This window comes from Apus apus, chromosome 4 (assembly GCF_020740795.1).
Source record: "Apus apus isolate bApuApu2 chromosome 4, bApuApu2.pri.cur, whole genome shotgun sequence".
Taxonomy (NCBI): domain Eukaryota; kingdom Metazoa; phylum Chordata; class Aves; order Apodiformes; family Apodidae; genus Apus; species Apus apus.
Genome location: NC_067285.1, coordinates 34,397,763 through 34,419,217, shown reverse-complemented (window position 1 = coordinate 34,419,217; position 21,455 = coordinate 34,397,763). Strand labels below are relative to the sequence as shown.

At 52.0% G+C, this 21,455-nt stretch overlaps 2 protein-coding genes across 2 annotated transcripts in view; one reads left to right on the top strand and one right to left on the bottom strand.

Annotated features, from left to right (window-relative positions):
* The window catches only part of LOC127384166 (microsomal triglyceride transfer protein-like), a 13,139-nt gene extending 9,485 nt beyond the window's left edge, over positions 1-3,654 (bottom strand). The window contains exons 1-3 of the mRNA XM_051618247.1: positions 3,632-3,654; positions 1,157-1,271; positions 514-608 (exon numbers count right to left, since the gene is read on the bottom strand). Coding sequence (XP_051474207.1) covers positions 514-608; positions 1,157-1,271; positions 3,632-3,654 — 233 coding nt within the window. The remainder of the gene's footprint in view (positions 1-513; positions 609-1,156; positions 1,272-3,631) is intronic.
* Positions 3,655-18,763: 15,109 nt separating this feature from the next.
* Positions 18,764-21,455, top strand: part of SGPL1 (sphingosine-1-phosphate lyase 1) — a 32,984-nt gene continuing 30,292 nt past the window's right edge. The window contains exon 1 of the mRNA XM_051618054.1: positions 18,764-18,845. Coding sequence (XP_051474014.1) covers positions 18,843-18,845 — 3 coding nt within the window. The 5' untranslated portion in view covers positions 18,764-18,842. The remainder of the gene's footprint in view (positions 18,846-21,455) is intronic.

Sequence of the window (21,455 nt, the reverse complement as noted above, 5' to 3'; positions counted from 1 at the left end):
TCCAGCCCTGGTTCTTCTTGCACCTGCCTCTGGGAGAAGCTGTGCCAGAGGAAAGCAGAAGCAGTGGGATGGTTGATCTTCCTGGATCCATCCCAGACTTGATGCTTTTTGCAGTGAGAAGGGGGCAAAGGTGGACACGGAAGGCAAGGCGTTTCCAGCGTCGCACGAATGGCTCGGAGAGTCGTGTCACAACCTGACCTTTCTTTTCTGGACCTTCACTTCGTGCTTCCACTCACCTCAAAGGGAACCAACTTTTTCTAAGGCCCTGGCTCCATCTGCTGAGCTTCCTTCCCAAAACCCACCTGGGGCTCTGCCGTGCCCTTGGAAAGACACTTGATGTGACCTTGCTGAGCTACCGAGAGACGCAGGGACGCAAACCCAGCCCTGCTCAAATCCCAGGTGCTCCTCCAGCCTCTCCTGCAGCTCCCAAGGGAAAACGTGAGCTCCCGTTTCCCCTCCAGGCACAGCCTGGCTGGTACAAACCCTCTTCTACCACAGGGTGGTCAAGGAGACCTCTCTGTCACTTCACTTTCTTCTTTGGACACCGTGCTGCTGCCTTGTCGCCAACCGACGGGGCCGTTCTCCACCTCCTCCTTGGAATCTTCCACCTGGAAGCAAGTTTTCCAGGTGGAATGGGGATGCCAAGCACCCTCACAGCCCGCTCCCCGACCCTCCTGCTGCTGGTGAATCACCCCACGGGAGAGCCCAGCTGCAGGACCTGGCTCTGAAGCCCCTGGGCAGCAGAGAGGGTCAGTGTCACCCTGCCCCAGGGTCACCGAGGCACACGGGGACCTGGCCACCCAGGTGTGACATCAGGGTGGACCTTGGCCAAGGCTGTTCAGCCTGCCCAGAGGCTGAACTCACTGAGATGAAAGCAGGATGGAGGTGACAGGGACTGTTGCAGCCAAACCTGTAGATTGCCAGCCCTGGGGGGGGTTGTTTCTTGGGGACTTTCAGGTGCAGTTTCTCAGCAAAGAAACCATCTCATGGAAAGCTTGAGATCCCAACATTCCTTACCCAGGGCAATACTGGTTTGGAGGCCACTGGACTGGGGTCTGAACTGGGAAGGGGGGGAGGCCGCACCACCCCAGGGATTTCCCAGGGAAGATCTTGACTTGCCAGGGAGTTTCCACCTCTCTCTCCAGCATCTGCTCACCCTGGGGTGGGTGGAAGGGAAGACTCTCTGAGGGTCCTGCTCCTTTCTCGTTGCTTCTGCATGGTCTTTAGTGATCCACTCCAGTCTCTTATTCTTCAGGAATTTGAGGAAAGGCCTGGAATAGGCAAACAGACTGGCTGGAGGAAGAGGTAGGAGGTAAGAGGAGTGCCTGACAGGCCCTGGGGGTAAATGTCTGCAGGGTGGCTCGGTGGAAAAGAGGGAAGAGCAAAGGATGCAGAGGGAGAGTCATTCTCCTGAGGGACACTGCAGCTCCTTCTGGCCAGGATGTCCTCCCCTGAGCAGTGAGGATGACTCCCTGAGGAGCAAAGTGCTGAGGGAACCTCCAAGCCAGCAGGGGGGCTTTGCTGGGAGGCATCCAGCAAGGCAGGGATCCCCAGGTGAGATGCCGCAGCTGCACCAAGGGGGATCTGATGGGATCACTTCCAGCAGCTTTACATCCCTCCTGGTGCCACTCAGCTTTTCTGCTGTGGAGCAGAAGCTTGTGCCAGCAGGTTCTGTCTGTCTGTCACAGCCACCCTGGGTTCCAGCTCCCCTTGTCCAGCCACCTCACCCTCTTGTCCTCACCACGAGGAGAAGACAGCTTGCCCTCTGCTGAGCATGGTGTCATGCCTTCAGTCTGGGCTCCTCACTACAGAGAAGACGCTGAGCTACTAGAAGGTGTCCAAAGAAGGGCAAGGAAGCTGATGGAGGGTTTGGAGCAGATGTTTTGGAGCACAAGTGGCTGAGGGAGCTGGAGTTGTTTAGCCTGGAGAACAGGAGGCAGAGAGAAGACCTCATTGCTCCCTCATTGCTTCCTACAACCTCCTTTCAGGTAGTTGTAAAGAGGTCCCCATCAGGCTGGTCAATGAAGTCACAAGTGGTAGGAGAAGAGGTTATGGCCTCAAGTTGCACCAGGGGAGGTTTAGGTTGGATGTTAGGAAGAACTTCACCAAAAGGGTTATCAGGAGGTGGTGAGTCGCCACCCCTGGAAGTGTTTCAGAGCTGTGTAGACATAGTGCTCAGGGATATGGTTTAGTTAAGGACTTGTCAGTGTTAGGTTGACAGTTGGACTTGGTTATCTTGAAGGTCTTTTCCACCCAAGGTGATGCTGTGGTTCCCCATTTGCAGAGGTCTCTCCTTCCAGCTTCTGGCTTCAGTCCCTTCACTCCTGCCCTATGTCAGCTTGTCCTGGGCTCCCCCTGTGGCCCTCCTTGCCTTTCATCTGCATCACTCATAGAATCCCAGACTGGTTTGGGTTGGAAAGGACCTTCAAGATCATCTAATCCCAACCCCCTGCATGGGCAGGGACACCTCCCACCAGCCCAGGTTGCTCCAAGCCCCATCCCACCTGCCCTTCAACACTGCCAGGGATCCACAGCTTCTCTGGGTAACCTGGGCCAGGTTCTCACCACCCTCACAGGGAAGAACTTTTTCCTACTGTCCACCCTAGGTCCATCTTTGCTGCTGCACCTCTCCAGGGTGGTGGGAGTTGGGTTGGCTGAGGCAGGTCTGGGCTTTGAAGGGGTGGGGGGTGGAATGGAAGAAGGGGAAGGTGGTGGTGTCAAACCAGTTCTTGGTTTGGCTCAAGCCCCTTTGTTTTCATTCCTGGAGGTGCTGGCATGAAGGGGTGAAGGCAGGTTCTCAGGGTTGCAGGGAAGGGGTTTGGATGTGGTAGAGGGATGCACGTTGCCTGGGATCCAGATTTGGGATGGGGAAGCTCCAAGCTTGGGGTGGGGAGCAGGACTCCCCCTCAGCTGAGGTGCTCTTTTCAACCTCCCTTTTCCCAGGGAAATAAATACCTAAAAGGGAGAGTGGAAGGAGGATGGAGTTGGGCTCTTTTTGGTAGAGCCCAGCAAGAGGGCAAATGGGCATAAACTTGAAGTTCCACCTGAAGATGAGGGAAAACTTCTTCATGGTGAGGGTGACAAGGCACTGGGACAGGCTGCCCAAGGAGGTTGTGGAGGCTCCTTCTCTGGAGACTTTCAAGGCCTGTTTGGATGCAGTCCTGTGGGATGTGCTCTGGGTGATCCTGCTTTAGATGATGTCTAGAGGTCCCTCCCAACCCCAATGATTCTGTGATTCTCTGCTGCTGGCAGCAGGTCATGGACCTGGCACCAGGAGAGACAAGTGACACCTCTGAAACCTGACAACATCTTCCTGGGGTTCAGAGCTGGCTCAGACAGGCAGGAAAAGCTACCAGGTGGGAGAAAGGGACCTGCTACCCCTGGATTTTTCTTCTAGGCCCACATGTTTCCAAGGTGAAGTCCACACTCCCCCACGGAGTGACCACTGATGGGGGTTGTTTGGTCACCCAGCAGCTGAGCTGCCATCCTACAAAGGGAGCCAGCAGCTCTTGAAAGGTCAGTGCTCAGCTGTCCCCTGGAGAAGCTGAACTGTCCATTCCCATGGGGGCCAAGCGTGGCCACTGCAAAGCTGAGGGTGCTAATGAGTCTTAATGGCCCTCAGGAGCCTCACCTGGGGCCTCCACCCACACTCATGGGCCCAGGAGGGTATTTAAGCTTGATCAAGGCTTCTCAGCCAGTGCTGCAGCCTTGGTACCTGCTCTGTCCTGTATCTGCTGTTCCTGGATGGACCTAAAGCTGCTTCCGCCCCTGCTGTGTTGGAAAGTGCTGATGGAGCCTTTTAGGAGGTCCCAGCCTCAGGTGCTTCCTGACAGACCTTGTTGGTGGGGACACTGCCTGTACCTGGCCACCCTAGCTCATCTCCCTTCCTTGCACAGAGCTGTGGCTCCTCCAAGGAGCTCTCACCCCTCCCAAAACCTCCACCTCTTCCTTCTGCTCCCCCAGCTTGGCTCTCTGAGGTAGGTGGGATGTACCTGGTGCCTCTTTGCTGGGCAAGAATTGTTTGTTGGGCTGGGTATGTTGAGCACCTGAGGTCTGGGTCTGCCCCTGGAGCTCATCATGGAAAGGCAACGAGGCACCAGGAGCAACATCTGTGCAGGTTTATTCTGTCCTGCAAGACTCCAGGAGACTGTAGCTGCTCCTGCAGAACATTTTTGCCCTGTGAGTAAGGGCAGCAAAGCTTCCAGCTGCTCCCTGTGTTACCTGTTTCAAAAGCAAAGCAAGAAGCTCCAACCCACTCAGGTGGCAACAGTAAAAAATATGGGGCTTGGAAAGGTTTGGAGTTTGCCCTATGAGCTCATGCAGCTCTGGTCTTGGACCAGACACTTCATTGAAGTTGGGTCTGGCAGCCAAAAGTGCTTTATTCCCAGCCTGCTTTGTTGTTTTTTTTTTGGGGGGGGGGGAGGGGAAAAAACCCCCCAAATCTTAGGTTGTGCTATCTGGGGAGCAAAAAGCAGCTCACAGCAGGGAGGAGTTGGTTCCAAGGCGTGGAAAAGAGCTGCTTGTCACCAAGCCTGGTGAGAGGCCTTCAAACCTCCCCCCCCACACCTCTTTGTGTGGCATTGTCTGGGAACTGTGGGGCTTGATTGTGTGGAGGTTGCTAGGCTGCATTCCTCAGCCTGTCCCCTCTTTGGCTGCCTTTTTCTGCTCCATCCCCCTGCCTGGGAATGTGAAACAACTGGTGGCCTTGGCTTCTTGGGAGCTGTTGGTTGCTCCCCACAGCTAGGTCTCAAAGGGGGCTGGGCACAGGCAGGTGGGAGGAGTTGGGTTTCCAGCTCCTGGGGGGTGAAAAGCTGAAGAAAAGACTTGGCTGTGTTCATGGGCACTGGTGTTTGGTGTGATTGCAGGGAAAATAGGGCTGGGAGGGACCTGAAGGGGTGACCTGGCCCATCTCCTTGTGCCCAGCTTTGCTGTGATGAATGAACATCTGACCTCTTGGTGAAGAGCCTCTGCATGATGGAGATCTCTCTGTTTCTACAGAGAACATCTCCCAGTGCTTTGCTGCTATCAAGATGTCTCATCTTGCTGACATTTTACCTTATTGCTTCTAACCCTCACCCCAGCTGACCTGGAAAGTGATTTCTGCTGCGCTTCTCCAGAGGGATGGGAAGGTATCTTGGTTGCAACCCTGTTTCCTGGGTCTGACTGGGTGATCTTTCCAGGTCCTCTTTTCCAGACCCCTGCTCTCTCCATCTAAACCTTTTGTAACCAGCTGACCCAGAGGGTCCAGTTCATAGAATCCTAGGGGTTGGAAGGGACCTGGAAAGATCACCCAGCCCAACCCCCCTGCCAGAGCAGGGGCACCCAGAGCACATCACACAGGAACGTGCCCAGGGGGGTTTGAATGTCTCCAGAGAAGGAGACTCCACAGCCTCTCTGGGCAGCCTGTCCCAGGGCTCTGTCACCCTCACAGGAAAGAAGTTCTTCCTGATATTCACATGGAACCTCCTCTGCTCCAGCTTGCACCCACTGCCCCTTGTCCTATCACTGAACAAAGCCTGGCTCTGTCCTCCTGACACTCACCCTGAACATATTTGTAAACACTGATGAGGTCGCCCCTCAGCCTCCTCTTCTCCAAGCTCAAGAGACCCAGCTCCCTCAGCCTTTCCTCATCAGGGAGATGTTCCACTCCCTTCAGCATCTCTCTGGCTCTGCGCTGCACTCTTTCCAGCAGTTCCCTGTCCTTCTGGAGCTGAGGGGCCCAGAACTGGACACAACATTCCAGATGTGGCCTCACCAAGGCAGAATAGAGCGGGGGGAGAACCTCCCTTGACCTACTAACCACCCCCTTTCTAATGCACCCCAGGATGCCACTGGCCTTCTTGGCCACAAGGGCACATTGCTGGCTCATGGTCACCCTCCTGTCCACCAGGACCCCCAGGTCCCTTTCTCCTACCCTGCTCTCCAGCAGCTCAGCCCCCAACCTGTCCTGGTCCATGGGGTTGTTGTTCCCCAGATGCAAGACTCTGCACTTGCCCTTGTTGAATTTCATCAAGTTTCTCCCCACTCAACTCTCCACCCCGAGTTCTCCAGTTCCCCAGCTAAGGTTCTGGTTTGGTTTGGTTTGATTTTCTACCTTCTGGGGGCTGTTGGTGGGACCCTGGCTCTGAGGAGCCCATCCTTTTAAGCCAGGCTGTGCCTGGGTTATTGCTTTGAATTCTTGATTGAGTTAGATGCTGCTTTTAACAAGATCTTTGCTGCACTTCTTTAATCCTTTTCTCCAAGGGTCAAAGAATAACATTTAGAGGGTGGGGAGAAGTGTTGCCCAGTAGTTGTTTATAACTGTAGTGTATTAAGGTTTCTTTAAAAGCCTTTCTGTGTAATTCAGTGGCATGAAGGCACTTGAATTTCTTTGGGAAATGGTTCATTTAGGATAGATCTGCACTCTAAAGCCTGGACAGGTGAGACCCCACCTGGAGTATTGTGTCCTGTTCTGGAGTGTCCAAAATAAGAAGGACATGGAGCTCCTGGAGCAAGTCCAGAGGAGGCTGTAAAGGTGATCAGAGGGCTGGAGCAGCTCTGCTCTGGAGCCAGGCTGGGAGAGTTGGGGTGTTCAGCCTGGAGAGGAGAAGGCTCCAGGGAGACATTAGAGCAGCTTCCAGTGCCTGGAGGGGCTCCAGGAAAGCTGGGGAGGGGCTTGGGACAAGGGCAGGGAGGGAGAGGACAAGGGGGGATGGATCAAAACTGGATGAGGGGAGACTGAGGTTGGACATGAGGAGGAAATTGTTCCCTGTGAGGGTGGTGAGGCCCTGGCCCAGGTTGCCCAGGGAAGCTGTGGCTGCCCCATCCCTGGCAGTGTTGAAGGGCAGGTTGGATGGGGCTTGGAGCAACCTGGGCTGGTGGGAGGTGTCCCTGCCCATGCAGGGGGTTGGAACTGGATGATCTTTCAGATCCCTTCCAACCCAACCCATTCCATGTATCATCAACAGTGTCTTTGCTTCCCTGCTGGGATGCAGCTATTTGATTACTTTGCTGATTTGATTACTTTGATTACGTGATGCTGAGAGAGCAAGATAATCTGCTTCCCAGTGTCAGTGAAGCTGGATGGATAGAATTCCAAGCTCCTTTAACAAACACCAAATTGGCTGGAGAAGCCAATGCTGGGGTCACTTTTCAGGTGCTCTGAATCTCTGCTGGCACTAAACCCATCACCCTGCTGCCCAGTAAGGAGAGAGAAAAGATTCATAGCTGGATCCAGAGGGGTCTCTCCTTCACTGGTATCTAAACTGGTATTTCTCAGATGCAAGGAAATGATGGAGGCTTTCCTGGCTCTGACATGTCTTGTTACCCATCAAATCACTGCTGAGCCCTGGTGTTGGATGCAGCCCTGTGAAAGCCAGGACCTGCTTTGAGTTGAAATGATGCTTGGCAAGCCTCAAGTGTTGCTGAAGAACCTCTCCTTCCTCTCCTTGGAAGAGAGATGTGAGTTGTGGGGCATCAGGCCAAAGCCTGCTGCATTTTATTTGCATTTTCCCAATGAAACAAGAGGTTGGTGAGCTTGACAGGGAAGATAAGACTTAGGAGCTTGTTAGACAGCAACCTCTAAACTCTCTGGGTGATTTCAACAACAGTCGGGTATGAAGACTCTCTTTTCCAGTGTGAGATTAAAGTGATCAATAACAACACGCTCACTGACACCCAAATTGCTTCTGAAGAGCAATTTATCATTCATTGAAATGCAGGAGCTGTGGTGGTTGACAGAGCCCCAGCAGAACCTTGGAGAATATTCCTGCCTCCCTTCTCTTCCTCTTGTTGTGCCAGCAAGGAGCAATCAATCATAGTTAAGGAAGTGTGTTTTCCTTTGTGATCCCCTTGTACTTTTTTTTTTTTTTTGGGGGGGAAACAATCTCCAGGGGCATTAATTATTTAATCCACATTGTCTTCTTCTCCCTGTGAGGTCTGGGCATTGTGCTGGGGAACAGGGCCAGTATCATTTCTGGGCTGTATGTTGTATATCTCATTCTTCTTTTTCAAGAGGTGAATGCTGGAGACTCGGCTCCCTCTGTGATCAGAAAAGGGAGAGGCACCTTCCTTCAGAGGGTCTTTCAGGCCGTGTGATGCTCTCCCAGAGCTGGGCTTTCATTCTTGAGGAGTTTGTCTCCTCCTCAAACCCTGGTGGAAATCTCTCGGGTACAAATGGGGCCAGTACACCTTGTTGTGGTGTGTCAAGAGGGGCAAAAGCAGTGGCAAACCAACCCAGAAGCATCAGGACTGCTGTGGGAACACTGCATGAAAAGCTACCAGACCTTGAAAGGCCTTGGTCTTGCTCTGAAAGCCTGGCAAGCAATGGAGATGTTCACCACCACTTTTGCCTGGAGGCTGCAGGAGGTGGGGTGAAGCTAACGACACCAAGCTGGGAGGAGTGGCTGACACACCAGAAGGCTGTGCTGCCATTCAGAGAGACTTAGACAGGCTGGAGACTTGGGCGGGGAGAAACATGATGAAATTCAACAAGGGGAAGTGTAGAGTTCTGCATTTGGGGAAGAACAACACGATGTCCCAGTATAGGTTGGGGGCTGACCTGCTGGAGAGCAGTGTAGGAGAAAGGGACCTGGGGGTCCTGGTAGACAGGAGGATGACCATGAGCCAGCAGTGTGCCCTTGTGGCTAAGAAGGCCAGTGGCATCCTGGGGTGCATTAGAAAGGGTGGAGTTAGTCGGTCAAGAGAGGTTCTTCTCCCCTCTATTCTGCATTGGGGAGGCTGCATCTGGAATATTGTGTCCGGTTCTGGGCCCCTCAGTTCCAGAAGGACAGGGAACTGCTGGAAAGAGTCCAGCTCAGAGCTACTAAGATGATTAAGGGAGTGGAACATCTCCCTGATGAGGAAAGGCTGAGGGAGCTGGGTCTCTTGAGCTTGGAGAAGAGGAGGCTGAGGGGTGACCTCATCAATGTTTACAAATATGTAAGGGGTGAGTGTCAGGGAGATGGAGTTAGGCTCTTCTCAGTGATGACCAGTGATAGGACAAGGGGTAATGGGTGGAAATTGGAGCATAGGAGGTTCAAGGTGAATATCAGAAAAATTTTTTTTACTGTAAGAGTGACAGAGCACTGGAACAGGCTGCCCAGAGAGGCTGTGGAGTCTCCTTCACTGGAGACATTCAAAACCCACCTGGACACGTTCCTGTGTGATGTGCTCTAGGTGACCCTGCTCTTGCAGGGGGGGTTGGACTAGATGATCTTTCAAGGTCCCTTCCAACCCCTAGGATTCTATGATTCTATGATAATGCAGAGGAACTGCAGGTAGATGGGGATATATGTGTTTTGTTTTTTTTTAGCCAGGAATGCTGAGGTTGTGGTTCATTAGACCAGAGAAACCCCTGAAAAGATTGCAGAGCTGGGATTTTGAGGTTGGCATCCTCACTTGCTGAGTGCACGTGGGGTTTGGAGTCTCCAGGTGGCTGTGAGCAGAGCTGCAGGGCATGACATGGGCAGCAGTTCCTCTTCTGTTGCTTTGGAGGCTTCAGTTCTACAGAGGAGTTTATTAGTTTGGTCACCTCTGAGCTGCTCTGTTGGCAGCAGGAGGGCAAGGGACATCTCTGAAGGCAACCCAGCCCATCTATGGTTGGGAAGATCCTACTGAATCTTCTCTATCAAAGGCAGATCATGTTGCTCAGGCACTTCAGGTGGAGAAACCCAGGCTGTGGTTTCTGTGCCACACGGGTAGCAAGGAGGAATTAGTCTTCCCAGGCTAATTCCCACCACGGGGCTGTGGAGAGTGGTTTCCTCTCATGAGGCTCCAACTAAATGTTTGAGCACCAAACACAGCAGTTGCAGCTGTGTGATAGGAACAGGTCCCTGGTGAGGCTTGGAGAGAAGACACTGATGGTCAGGAGCACATGCAGAAGTTGACAGAAAGTGCAGTTTTCCAAGGCGGGGGCTTGTTGTTCTGGATCTGGGGCTCCCAGGTCACATCTTGCCATCAGCTTTTGGGGGGGAGTTTTACCACGCTGAGACTCTGTTAGGCAAGATGGAATAGTCCATGTTTTCCTTTCCTTTTTATGCCCCCACGAGCCACAGCACATCTGGTGAACAGCACGTGAGAGCAAAGAAACAAACCCTTGAAACCTTTGGTATGTACCTGACACCTTGGGAGAATTTTGGCCCTTGCAAAAAGCTGAGGTTTCCATGTTGAAGGGAGAGGTTATTGCTTCTTTCTTCCCAGTGTAGGAGAGAGGGACCTGGGGGTCCTGGTGGACAGGAGGGTGACCATGAGCCAGCAATGTGCCCTTGTGGCCAAGAAGGCCAGTGGCATCCTGGGGTGCATTAGAAAGGGGGTGGTTAGTAGGTCAAGGGAGGTTCTCCCCCCGCTCTATTCTGCCTTGGTGAGGCCACATCTGGAGTATTGTGTCCAGTTCTGGGCCCCTCAGTTCCAGAAGGACAGGGAACTGCTGGAAAGAGTCCAGGGCAGAGCCAGGGAGATGCTGAAGGGAGTGGAACATCTCCCTGATGAGGAAAGGCTGAGGGAGCTGGGTCTCTTGAGCTTGGAGAAGAGGAGGCTGAGGGGCAACCTCATCAGTGTTTACAAATATGTTCAGGGTGAGTGTCAGGAGGACAGAGCCAGGCTTTGTTCAGTGATGTCCAGGGACAGGACAAGGGGCAGTGGGTGCAAGCTGGAGCAGAGGAGGTTCCATGTGAATATCAGGAAGAACTTCTTTCCTGTGAGGGTGACAGAGCCCTGGGACAGGCTGCCCAGAGAGGCTGTGGAGTCTCCTTCTCTGGAGACATTCAAACCCCCCCGGACACCTTCCTGTGTGATGTGCTCTGGGTGCCCCTGCTCTGGCAGGGAGGCTGGACTGGGTGATCTTTCCAGGTCCCTTCCAACCCCTAGGATTCTGTGATTCTGTGATTCCACAGCCAAGGTGCAGAAAGCTTTTCACTGACAAGAAGCTCTGAAGAAACCAGTGGGAAAAAGAGCAAGGTGAAATGACAAGTATGACTACAGCCACCCTGAAGCCAGGACCACGAGGGAGTTGTTGCAATCACCCAGGTCTGGTTGGAAAGGTGCCTCTGGCAGGGAGCAATGCCTCTACCTGGTCTTTGGCAAGCAGGGTTTTCTCTGCATCCCACCAGCTGCTGCTGGAAAGGTGTTAGAAGCTGCCTCAGTTGTGGCCTCCTTGGTAACAACTTGAGTTGCTTCCCAGTGTGTTTGTAGGCAAGTGTTTCAATATTGATTGGGCTCCTGCAGTCCAGGGGTTAAAACTCTTGTCACTGCCCTGGGAGTTGCCAACAGCTTGATTTGACAAGTCTGGTTTCTTTTGCAGCTCCCAAGAATGTCACCTGATGTAATATGGAGAGAAGGGGGGGGGGGGAAAGCCAAAGAAACCCCCCCCCCCCCCCGAATGTTTTGGAGTGGTGTTAGTGTGCTCCTTGGAAGGTTGAGCAAAACCAACATACAGGAGGATGTGCTCATCCATGGGATTGCTCCAGACTGGGCTGGATCCTGGTGCTCAGGGCTGGTGAAACACTGTCCAAGTGCTTGTGCAAAGCACCAGCTGTTAGAAGACAGCTGGAAGAGTGAGGTTCTCATCCAGACCTTGCTTGATGTACCTTTGCAGGTAGCCTGGGCTAGGCAGTTAAACCAGAATGGGATACAATGATTCCTTCAGTTTGGTGGGGTTTTTTTAAAGAGTGTAACACTGGAAAACCTCTCACAGATGACTTAACCCAGACTTCTGAACTCTTGCAGCTGTGGGAGCAAGTCCATGACCAAAAGCTGAGCTCTGCCAGCTCCTGGGTGCTTCATAACCTGCTCTGTAACAAGAGCTCAGGACCAGCAGGGAGCCAGGGGAGGAGAAGAGGGGGCTTGTTCCCAGGTGAGTCTTTTTTTTGGTTCTGTGGATGATTTGCTGCCTTGAAAGGGTGACAGTGACAAAGTTGATGTGCAAATGAACAAGGCCCTGGCTTTGGGTGAGGGTTCTTCCAGCTTCCTGCACCCAGAGCATCCAGTGATGTGGCACCAAAGGGCATCTGGGCAGCAACGTGACCTTCACATTTGATTTGGTACCTCTCAGTGCACATCTAGAGGCTTTCCTGGGGCAGTAGAGATGGGCCTTGGTGGTAAAAAAACACAGGCCCAGGGAAGACAGTGCTTACACTGATGCTGTCTGGTCCATCTTGTCCTTTTGTGCCACTGGTCTTGAACAAAACCTTTGGGAAGAAGCCTGTGTCCTGAGCAGGGAAGTTGTCAGACCTATAGAGATCAGAGGGATGTGAAAACAGGACAGAAACAAGGACACAGACCCAGAGCAACAGTGGCAGCAGGAGGAACAGGCTGGGGAACACCAGCAAGTGGCAGGAGGACATGTCTGGGGTGCTGCCACGCAGTGTCACCTCCCAGCTTGACCCTTCAACACTTCCTCTGCGGGTGCTGGAAAGAGAAGCCTGAAGTTTTCTTGTCACAAACATTGTCAGAAATGCCTGGTCTGGAGGTGCTGGGATCAGCACTTGCAAGAAACCCTCAGGCTGGCCGGAAAACACAGATTTTGCAATCTGCTCCTCAGCTTCTGGGGTTAGTCAAGGAGTTAAACACTTCCTGTTTTCAGCTTGTGGTAGATGGCATCTAATGCTAAATACTTGACAGGTCTTCTGACATTTTTTTGAAAGGCAACCAAAAATGTCTTTTGGGGAGGTGGAAAACAGGACAGAAAAGCAGGGGAGATGATCCCCTGTATCTGTTTTTCTTCTGGAGAGCTGCTGCTCTTTGGCCATTTCCCAATCTTGTGCTGCAGTCACTAAGGGAGGTAATTTCCCAAGTTTCTGGGGGGGGGGAAACGTTGAAAATGTATTGCACAGTGTTCTTTAACTTCTGTAGGGTTGATGTAAAACCAGAGCTTTGTATTTGCTACTAAATACATACACAAAATATGTAACATAAATACTGATTTCCAAGTGCTCGTATTCCAGCACTTTGAGCAGCTTCTGTCCTGAACAAGAAATGGGATCCCTTCTGATTCCACCAATTCCAGTGTCATTTTCTGTAGGGTGAGGATCTTTGCTGCCTGCCAGATTATGAATACTGTGCAGTTGTTGCAGGAACTGAGCCCATTTCTGCACAAATCTAAAGCTGGATCAGTCAAGATTACAGGAAAGAACTTGGCTAGTGTAGAGAACAGCTACTGGCCTGGATTGGTTTAGTTATAAATTCTAGGTGAACCAGGCAACGTTGTTTTTTATGGAAGCCCACGTTCAGCTTTCACTGTGAGGGCCCTTTGAGCTAATTGATGTTTATATTGCTCTTTAAAAGTCTGTTCCTCTGGTTGGTTGGAGGGGTTTTTTCCCCTTGTCCTCATCCCTCAAAGGTGCATTCATGTGTTTAATTTGATGCCCTGCGAGTTCTGATCCAGTTGGTGCTGTGCTTGGAGTTGAGGCTTAGAGCACCTGCTCAAGAGCAGGCTTGCCCCTGCGGGTCCCCAGGGGAAGCTGGGGGACAAAAGCTCCTGTTGACCAAGGTCTAAATAAGTGTGTTTTCATGGAGCACTTGGGTTGGATCTGCCCTGCAACACCGTCGCGCCGGATGCTTGAGGCGAACAGATCTTTGGAGGGAACTGAGGCAATTTGGGGTTTTAATTGGGATCTGATGTAATGGGTGAGGCCCTGGCACCACTGGGCTGATCTCTGTGGGCTTGCACGTGCTGTGGTTATCTGCCTGATGTGAGCTGTGGAAGGGAAAGAGGGAGGAAGGTGTTCCTCTTCAGCAGCAAATCTCACCTGTCCTCTGCTGCCCCAAGGCTTGTACAGAGCCACAGTAACCAAGCAGACTGAATGACAGGAGAAATGTCACTTGGGCTGGGTTAACATAGAATGGTTTGGGTTGGAAGGGACCTTAAACCCCCCTGCCATGGGCAGGGAGACCTCCCACCAGCCCAGGCTGCTCCAAGCCCCACCCAACCTGCCCTTCAACACTGCCAGGGATGGGGCAGCCACAGCTTCCCTGGGCAACCTGGGCCAGTTCCTCACCACCCTCAACACCATGGATGGAAATATCAATCTTGATCCACTTGTGGGGAACACTCCATTTACCTAATTTTGCTGCTTCTACTTTCTGTTTCTAAACAGTGGTCAGATTATTCTCTTAAAATGATTCAGTTAACCATCTCACCAGGTTTTTGAGATGACCTGTTTAGCTGATGAGTTGCTTACAGGCTGCATCTGCTCTCCACTGGTCTTGGACACTTTAGTGGATGGTCAGAGTGATATTGCCCTGTTGTTTGATGGGGCAGGGGAAAGGATGGAGGAAGCCAATATGGATGGTATCTCCTCCTTGGGCCTTTCATATCCTCCAAACAAGTGAGTGAAACTAGTCAGTGTGCCAACTCAAGCCTGAACTAAACTGGCATTAGCAGGGAATGTATGTGAGGCTAATTTTATCAACCCTGCTTTTAGACTTTGGAGGAGGTTTGTACTTCAGATATACTCCTTGAAATCAAACAAACCAGCAGCTCCATGCTCCTGCTGTGCAGCTGTGGCCTTCAGATCCTTCAGTGAACTTACTCAGGACCCTTTTCCAGCAGGATTGTGTCCCAGGGCTGCGTGGGCTTCTTAGCTTTGTGCTCTGGATTCCTGACAGAGGGTCTGGGCCAGTGCAGTGGGGTGGAGGAACCCTTGGAGGTCCAGATCTGCTGACCTGACAGCTCCTCAGTCCTCTTGGTGTGGCTGGCAGCTGCTACCAGCTTCCCAGGAATGCATACTGTGGCCTTTAACCCATCAGGAGGGAATGCAGGGAAAGGAAATGAGTCTGGGGAAGAGACACAATGTGTACACGGTGATCTAGGAAGCTGATGTGTTTCTCATTCCCACCTCCTAGGAGCCAGGGCTGGTTGGAGCAGAGATTGTCATTCCTGCCTGTTGCTGAGGTGGGGAGCAATGCTCCTTGTAGGAGCCACAGGCTTATTGCCCCTTCCTTTGTGTCTGAGAACAACAGCTGGAGGTTTGCTAATGACTTGCCCATGGATTGGTTTCCTCCTCTGGTGTTGGTGACTTGCTTAGGTAGGCAACATGAAACTGCTTGTAAGAGGCAAATAGGAATGATTGTGTAAGTCCTATGGAATCAGAGACAAGCATTCAGTCTCTAAAAGAAGCCCTCTGGGCTGTAGCTCCAGAACCTGAAATATCCACCAAATCCTAGTACTTTTCCTTGTCTTCTCAAGATTATCCCACACCTTCTCTTCAGGACTGCCAGACCTAAGCAAAATGGGGTTGCATAGGTAGAGCTGTTACTGCTCCAAACGACACCCCTATCCCTTTGAAAATCCTCACCCAAGTTATTTAGATCTCTGCTTTCCTCTCTGCCTGGGGATGGTGGCACCACCACCAAGGTGTGCTGAAGCCAGGGGTGCTGCTGACACCTGAGCTGAGAGGCACTGGCTGGTGCTGCTGCAGCACAGCTGCTTTTGTTCCCCCTCAGCCAACTGGTTGCTGCTTGCTTCCAGGAGTGAGCAGGCAGAGCTGGAGCTGAGGGAAGAAAGAGGGGTTTGTTCCATTCAGAAAGTTGCTATAATCCCCTCTTTTCATTGCTTTTGTGGGAAGGGGAAGAAATGCTCCTTTTTGTTTTTTTTTCAGGCTTGACTTTTTGCATCAGCTCTTCAACAGATTAGTCCTGCTGGGTTGGTCTCAGGGACATTTTATTCTTATTCCCCTCATAAATCTGTAAGCTGTGATACCCCCACCCAGTGTAATGCTAACAGCCCTGCTGGCAGAGTGGATTTTGGAGCACTGGGAAACCAGGACTCTTTTTTTTTCTGGTCTCCAACCCCTTTTCCAAGACAGCCCTTTCAAGGAAGGGAGCAAGAGCTCTGTTTTAGCATGGCCAATACTGACAGGCATCTTGGTTGGCAGGGTGGAGAGGTCCTCTTGGCTTTGCTGGGAGGTTGCAAGTGCTCCAGCAAACCCACCCCCTTAGCCTCATTCTGCACCAGGTTCTAGGTCAGGTCAGGCCACACAAGCAGCCTGGTTGTCTTGCTCCTCAGGCCCAGGCTCCCCTTTCCAGCAGCAGAGATGGATGGAAAGGTGGGTCAGGGACTCAGGTGATGGTCAGCTGCTCCTGGGAAAGGCAGCTCCCTTCTCTGTGTGACAGCAACCCCTTTGGCATGGCCACAAGGTCCTGCAGCCTGCAAGGAGAAGCCAAGGTGCTTCTGTTTCCTCTTCACCTGAAGAGTGGCAAAAGCCATTCCTGTCTGGACTGTGGAAGGGAGCTGGGTTGTGTGGTGGCCCAGAGAAAAATGGAAACCCCTTGTTTAAACAACTGTGGGAAACTTAATCTCCACGGAGTAAGTCTCTCAGCTCCAAGACAGGTTCTTAACTCAGATGTGAGGCTGTGAAGAAGCCATGGTCCTTAGTTGGAACATGCTTTGGAGAAGTGGCTCTGGCTTTTGAGGCTTCTTTGGAACCCGCTGATCTTTAAGGTTCCTTCCAACCTTGACTGTTTTATGGTTCTATGATAACTCTAGTGGCAAGGATGTTGCAGAACCTCAGCTCCCACAGCTGCAAGCCTCCTTGGCAGTTCTCTGCTCCAAGGGGTTCAGAGCCAACCTGTGCCCCTTTGTTCTTGTGCCACCATTGTCCTCCGACTCAAATGGCTCCTCTCCCTTCTCAGTGTGCTTCTTCCTCTCCCACCCAGGGATTCATAGCAAGATACAGGGTTCCTCTCTACCCGTTCCCCTTAGCCAGATTAAACAAACCAAGCTCTCAGCTTCCTGGCATTATGTGAAGGTGTGTCTAAAGATTAGCAAGGCTGAGAGGCTTGGGTTGAAGGAACCCAAGATTTCCTCTCACACCCTTGAGAGCAAAATGTTACTTAGACATGTTTTTCTTTAAGGGTATTTTACAAATAGCAAGGTTTTTTTCCGAAGTTTGGGGGCCTTGGTGCTTATTGAAGAGGTTTGTTTTCTTTTTTTTCAATGAGAAATCACAGCACTTTTTGGGGTTGTCTTAAATAGATGCTTTCTTGCTTGGCAAGCACACAGGGAGAAGCCCTACTTTGTGAGAATGACAGTGGTTTAGTAACAGATCTGTTAGCTCCCTTTTCTGCTGAAAAGATAATCTGGTGTCTAGGAATCCTTCTAAAAACAACCCCTTGAGGGCAGTTTTCCGGAGATAAAAGTAGTCTGGTGAACTTCTGTAAAATGCCATCCTCAGTGAGGAGACAGCTTGGATGGCACAGTGACAGCCAAAGAAAACAGTTACCCCTTGTAAGGCAGCACAGACTTAAATATTGGGGCTAACTATAAATGCCAGGAGCTGGTACTTGTATACCCACTTCAAAACATTGTAAAAACAACTGCAGGAGGTTAAATGCAATGATTTAAAAAGCCACACCTGAGCCTGTGCAAGCAAATGTGTTTTAAACCCCAGACGAATCCTGGAGTCGCTCACCAGAGGTTTTAATTTGAAAGAAGCTGGATTTTTTTTGGTCATAGGTTTGGAAGCCTGCAACAAAAGGCACATCTCGAGCCCATTTTATTATGGACAGAGTGGACATCAAATAATTTCAGGTTTCTTTACCTGCTGGCAAAGACAGCAACTATTATTTAATAACTGGTTTGAGCGTGAGCTTCAGGCTGTGCTCTCCAAGAACTCCTGTGCCAGGCCAGGTGTCCATCTCCAAGAGGAGCAGTCCCAGGGGAGGGAGGGCAGCTCCTGAAGGTAATGCCAGGGGCAGAGACAGCATTCCTGAATCCCAGCTGACCCCTTGCATCCATTTTTTGGGCCAAAGGAAAGCTGTCCTGAGGAGCTGGAGAGGAAGATGCTGCTGCTTCTCTCCCTCTGAGGGACAGAACGTGTGGGAACGGTTCAAAGCTGTGCCACGGGAGGACACTGGGATGTGTTTCTTCACAGAGAGGGTGATCAGATGCTGGAACAGGCTTCCTAGGGAGCTGGTTGATGCCCCAAGTCTGGTGTTTGGACAATGCCCTTAACACCAGGCTTCAACTTTTGGTCAGGCAGTCGTTCTGGATGATTGTTGCCGGCCTCGTCCAGCTGGAACTACTCTCTAATGGGATTTCTTCTGAACGTCGCTTTCCACAACATCAAAAAACCCAGCAACAAGTCAAACCCAGGCTTTGAATATTTGCCACCTGGGCGGATATTTGTCGGGGATGCCAAAAAACACTCTCTGTGCTTGTAGGAAGCCGGTCCCGACCTTGTTTGAGCACCCAGAGCTGGTCCTGGGGAGCAGCACCTGGTCTACCCAGAAGAGGTTTTAATGCTAAAAACCTTTATTCCGAAAAAAACCAACAACAAAACAACCCCAAAACCCCTCAGGAACGCTCTGCATCTGCCTCACGTGAGAAGAGTGACGTGGGTTTGAGAGAAAGGCCTCCTGGAATGAAGCTTCTCCTCAGCTCCCCCCTGCTCTCGTGCAGGGTTTTTGTCCTGCGTGAAGGGTTTTACTGAATATTAACGTCTAGAAGCGAGAAGGGGGGAAGTTTTGCAGCAGCTAATGAAGCCTCAACCCCCTCAGAACTGCTCATTAATTTTCCAAATTGCTGTAATTGGGGGGGGGGGGGGGAGGTTTGTGTGTGCTGTCTCTCTCTGCGTGGGAGCTTCCCCGCTTGCCGCCGTGCGAGGGAGAAGCCTCCTGCCACCTGAGGTGCTTGAGGGAGCAGGCGGGGAGTGGTAAAAAAAGCGATTTATTGTGGTTTTTGGGGGGTTTTTTTAGGTGTTTTTTGACTAACAGCGTTTCCACAGGGCAGGCCTCAGCAGGCCCGGCAGGGGGCGCCATCTTGAGGGAGCGGCGGGAGGCGGCGCCGGCGGCTCCGGGGGTTGGGGGGGCCGGGAGCCTGAGGAGGAGGAGGAGGAGGAAGGAGGGAGGCACCAGCAGCAGCGAAGATGGTGAGTGTGGAGGTCGGCTGGAGTGAAGGGGTTGAGAGGAGAGAGAGAGACAGGGCTGGCCCGCCGAGGCCCCTGCGCTGCCGCGGCCCTCCCGTCGCGAGGCCGGGGCCTTGTCCTGTGAGGGGCCGGGGGGGGCTCTGGGTTTGTTTCCAGGGGGGTCTGGCCGAGCTCGGCTGCCCGTGGGGGTTCGGGGAGGGGGTGGGGGGAAGGAAGGTCGGCCGGAGGGGGCTGGTCCCGGGCGAGAGGCCCGTGTTGTGCCCCTAAAGCTGCGGCTCGCCCGCCCGCCCTGCTCGCCTGGCCCCGGTTTCAGGGCAGGGAGGGTCAGAAACGGTGTTTTTCTGCTGGCTCTGTCTGTGTGTGTGTGTGTGTGTGTGTGTGTGTAGGGGGGTTATTCCAGCGGGGTGGGGTTGGGAAGTTGCGTTTTCGGCTGGCTCTAGGCTCGGGTGAAGGTGTTTACAAATATGTTCAGGGTGAGTGTCAGGAGGACAGAGCCAGGCTTTGTTCAGTGATGTCCAGGGACAGGACAAGGGGCAGTGGGTGCAAACTGGAGCAGAGGAGGTTCCATGTGAATATCAGGAAGAACTTCTTTGCTGTGAGAGTGCCAGAGCCCTGGGACAGGCTGCCCAGAGAGGCTGTGGAGTCTCCTTCTCTGGAGACATTCAAACCCCCCTGGACACCTTCCTGTGTGATGTGCTCTGGGTGCCCCTGCTCTGGCAGGGGGGTTGGGCTGGATGGTCTTTCCAGGTCCCTTCCAACCCCTCAGATGCTGTGATTCTGTGCCTGAGCTTCTGCTCGAAGTTATCTTTTCACAGAGACCTTGTTTACTGGTTATTTTTTTTCCTTCTGGGTGAATTAGAGAAGTAAACTCTTTCACTTAACAGCTGTCAGTGCCCAAACACTCAAGAGCTGCTTCCTCTTCCCACTCTGGGGTGGGGGCTGTTGCCTGGCTGGTGTGTCACCTCCTCTTGTACTGGGGACAAAAGGCACATGTCTTGTCAGTGCCTTGGGCAGCACCGAGAGCTTGCACAGCTTGTGTTCTGCTTTGCTTGGGACTGCCAAAAGTGCGGTCTTTTGGAACGGAGTAAACAGTGCACACCTTGTGCACGGGGTGGTCTAGACTGGCCTGGGGTTGCTGGGAACCTGTTCTTGTCTCTCCCTCTGCGTGGTCAGGCTGTTCGTGTCTCTCCCTCTGCCAAGGTTTGTGCAGAAAACAGCTACTCGCTGTGTCTAGAAGACCTGTGCAGGTTTGCTGTTGTATTCATCAGACCAGACAACAGCTTTTTTTTTTTTCCTGACTCCTGGAAAGCTAACGAAGTTGGCTGTGTAGTCAGGGGGCTGAAGCTTTCTCTGGAGTAACACTGATCTGTGGCCTTTTTGTCCAACTTGTGGTTAGTCTGCAATCCTTCCCATACCCTTAGCAACGGGGTACTGGGAGTTTTCTTACCTGGATGAAGAAGTCTTGCTTCTATAAGCTGCACGCTTCCAACCTAGTAAACTCTTGGAGTTTTCCCACCTTCTTGCTGCCCTTACAAGTTAACTGCTAATCTGAGCAGGAGAGGATCTGCTGAGACAATGCCTTGCTCCTTGCCTTTGGTTTCCCCACCGTTTGGTGGTGTGGAGATAAACCTAATCACAGCATTCCTTGCATGTTTGTGGTTTGACTGGTGATCAAAACCTTGTCATGACTGTCTGGGCGAAGGGGATTTACTGAAGCCTGTTTCTGTGAGTAAGGATTTTGAGGTGCTGCTCGTTTCTTCTGCCAAAGCACGGGGTTCTGGTAATCAAAAGTTGTAGTTGCAGCCTGATCTCTTCTTCCACCAGCTGTCTCCCAGCGTGCAGTGAGGGTTGTTTCAGAAGGTCTGATCTGTTCACACCCTTGTTTTTGGAAACAGTTGTTTTTGACCTAGAACTGTTGTTCCCTGTATCCCAGGTAGTCAGAGATATTCCCTTCCGAGTGTTGGCAAACCTTCTTTCTGGAGTATCTGGTACTGAGTTATCTTTCTGTGCTGGCTGAGTGGCTGTGGCCTTTGCTGGTTAGTGTAGCAAAAGGGGCTTTGAAATATATTCAAGTCCTGTCCTTCAAGCACAATCTGGACCCTGTCAATTGATGTTGTAGCACCAAACGTCTTGGTCTCTTTGCCGTGGGCTGTGGTGACTGTGATACCATTTTCCTTATTGTTTGGGTATTTTTTTAGGGAAGATTTGCATTCCCTAGAAGTTTGCAGCTGGAAGTTGCCTGGAAGCCCTTGTGTTCTGAGCATTCCCAGTTCCTTTGCCCCTCCTAGCTCACTGAGATCCATAACCAGGTGTCCCGGGGGCCAAAGGGTTTGGAGGACCGAAGTCTCTGAGGATCCTGAGCTGTGGTCAGAGTTGCCCAAGAGCAAGGCTTGTGATGTATAATAGCAGCATTCAGTTTGTGCTGATATTAGGGGTTTTGTCAGGAGGCTTGCATAACCCTGCTAGGAAGCTGTGCCAGGTCTTGGTGCTGCCTTTGTTGGTGGATGCCCTTTTCCCAGAACAATTCCCGTGCCACTGTCTGCTTTCAGACAGCTCCCGCCTGAGACTTTTATCTCTTCATGCTGTGCATACCTCTGCATGGCACTGAGCCAC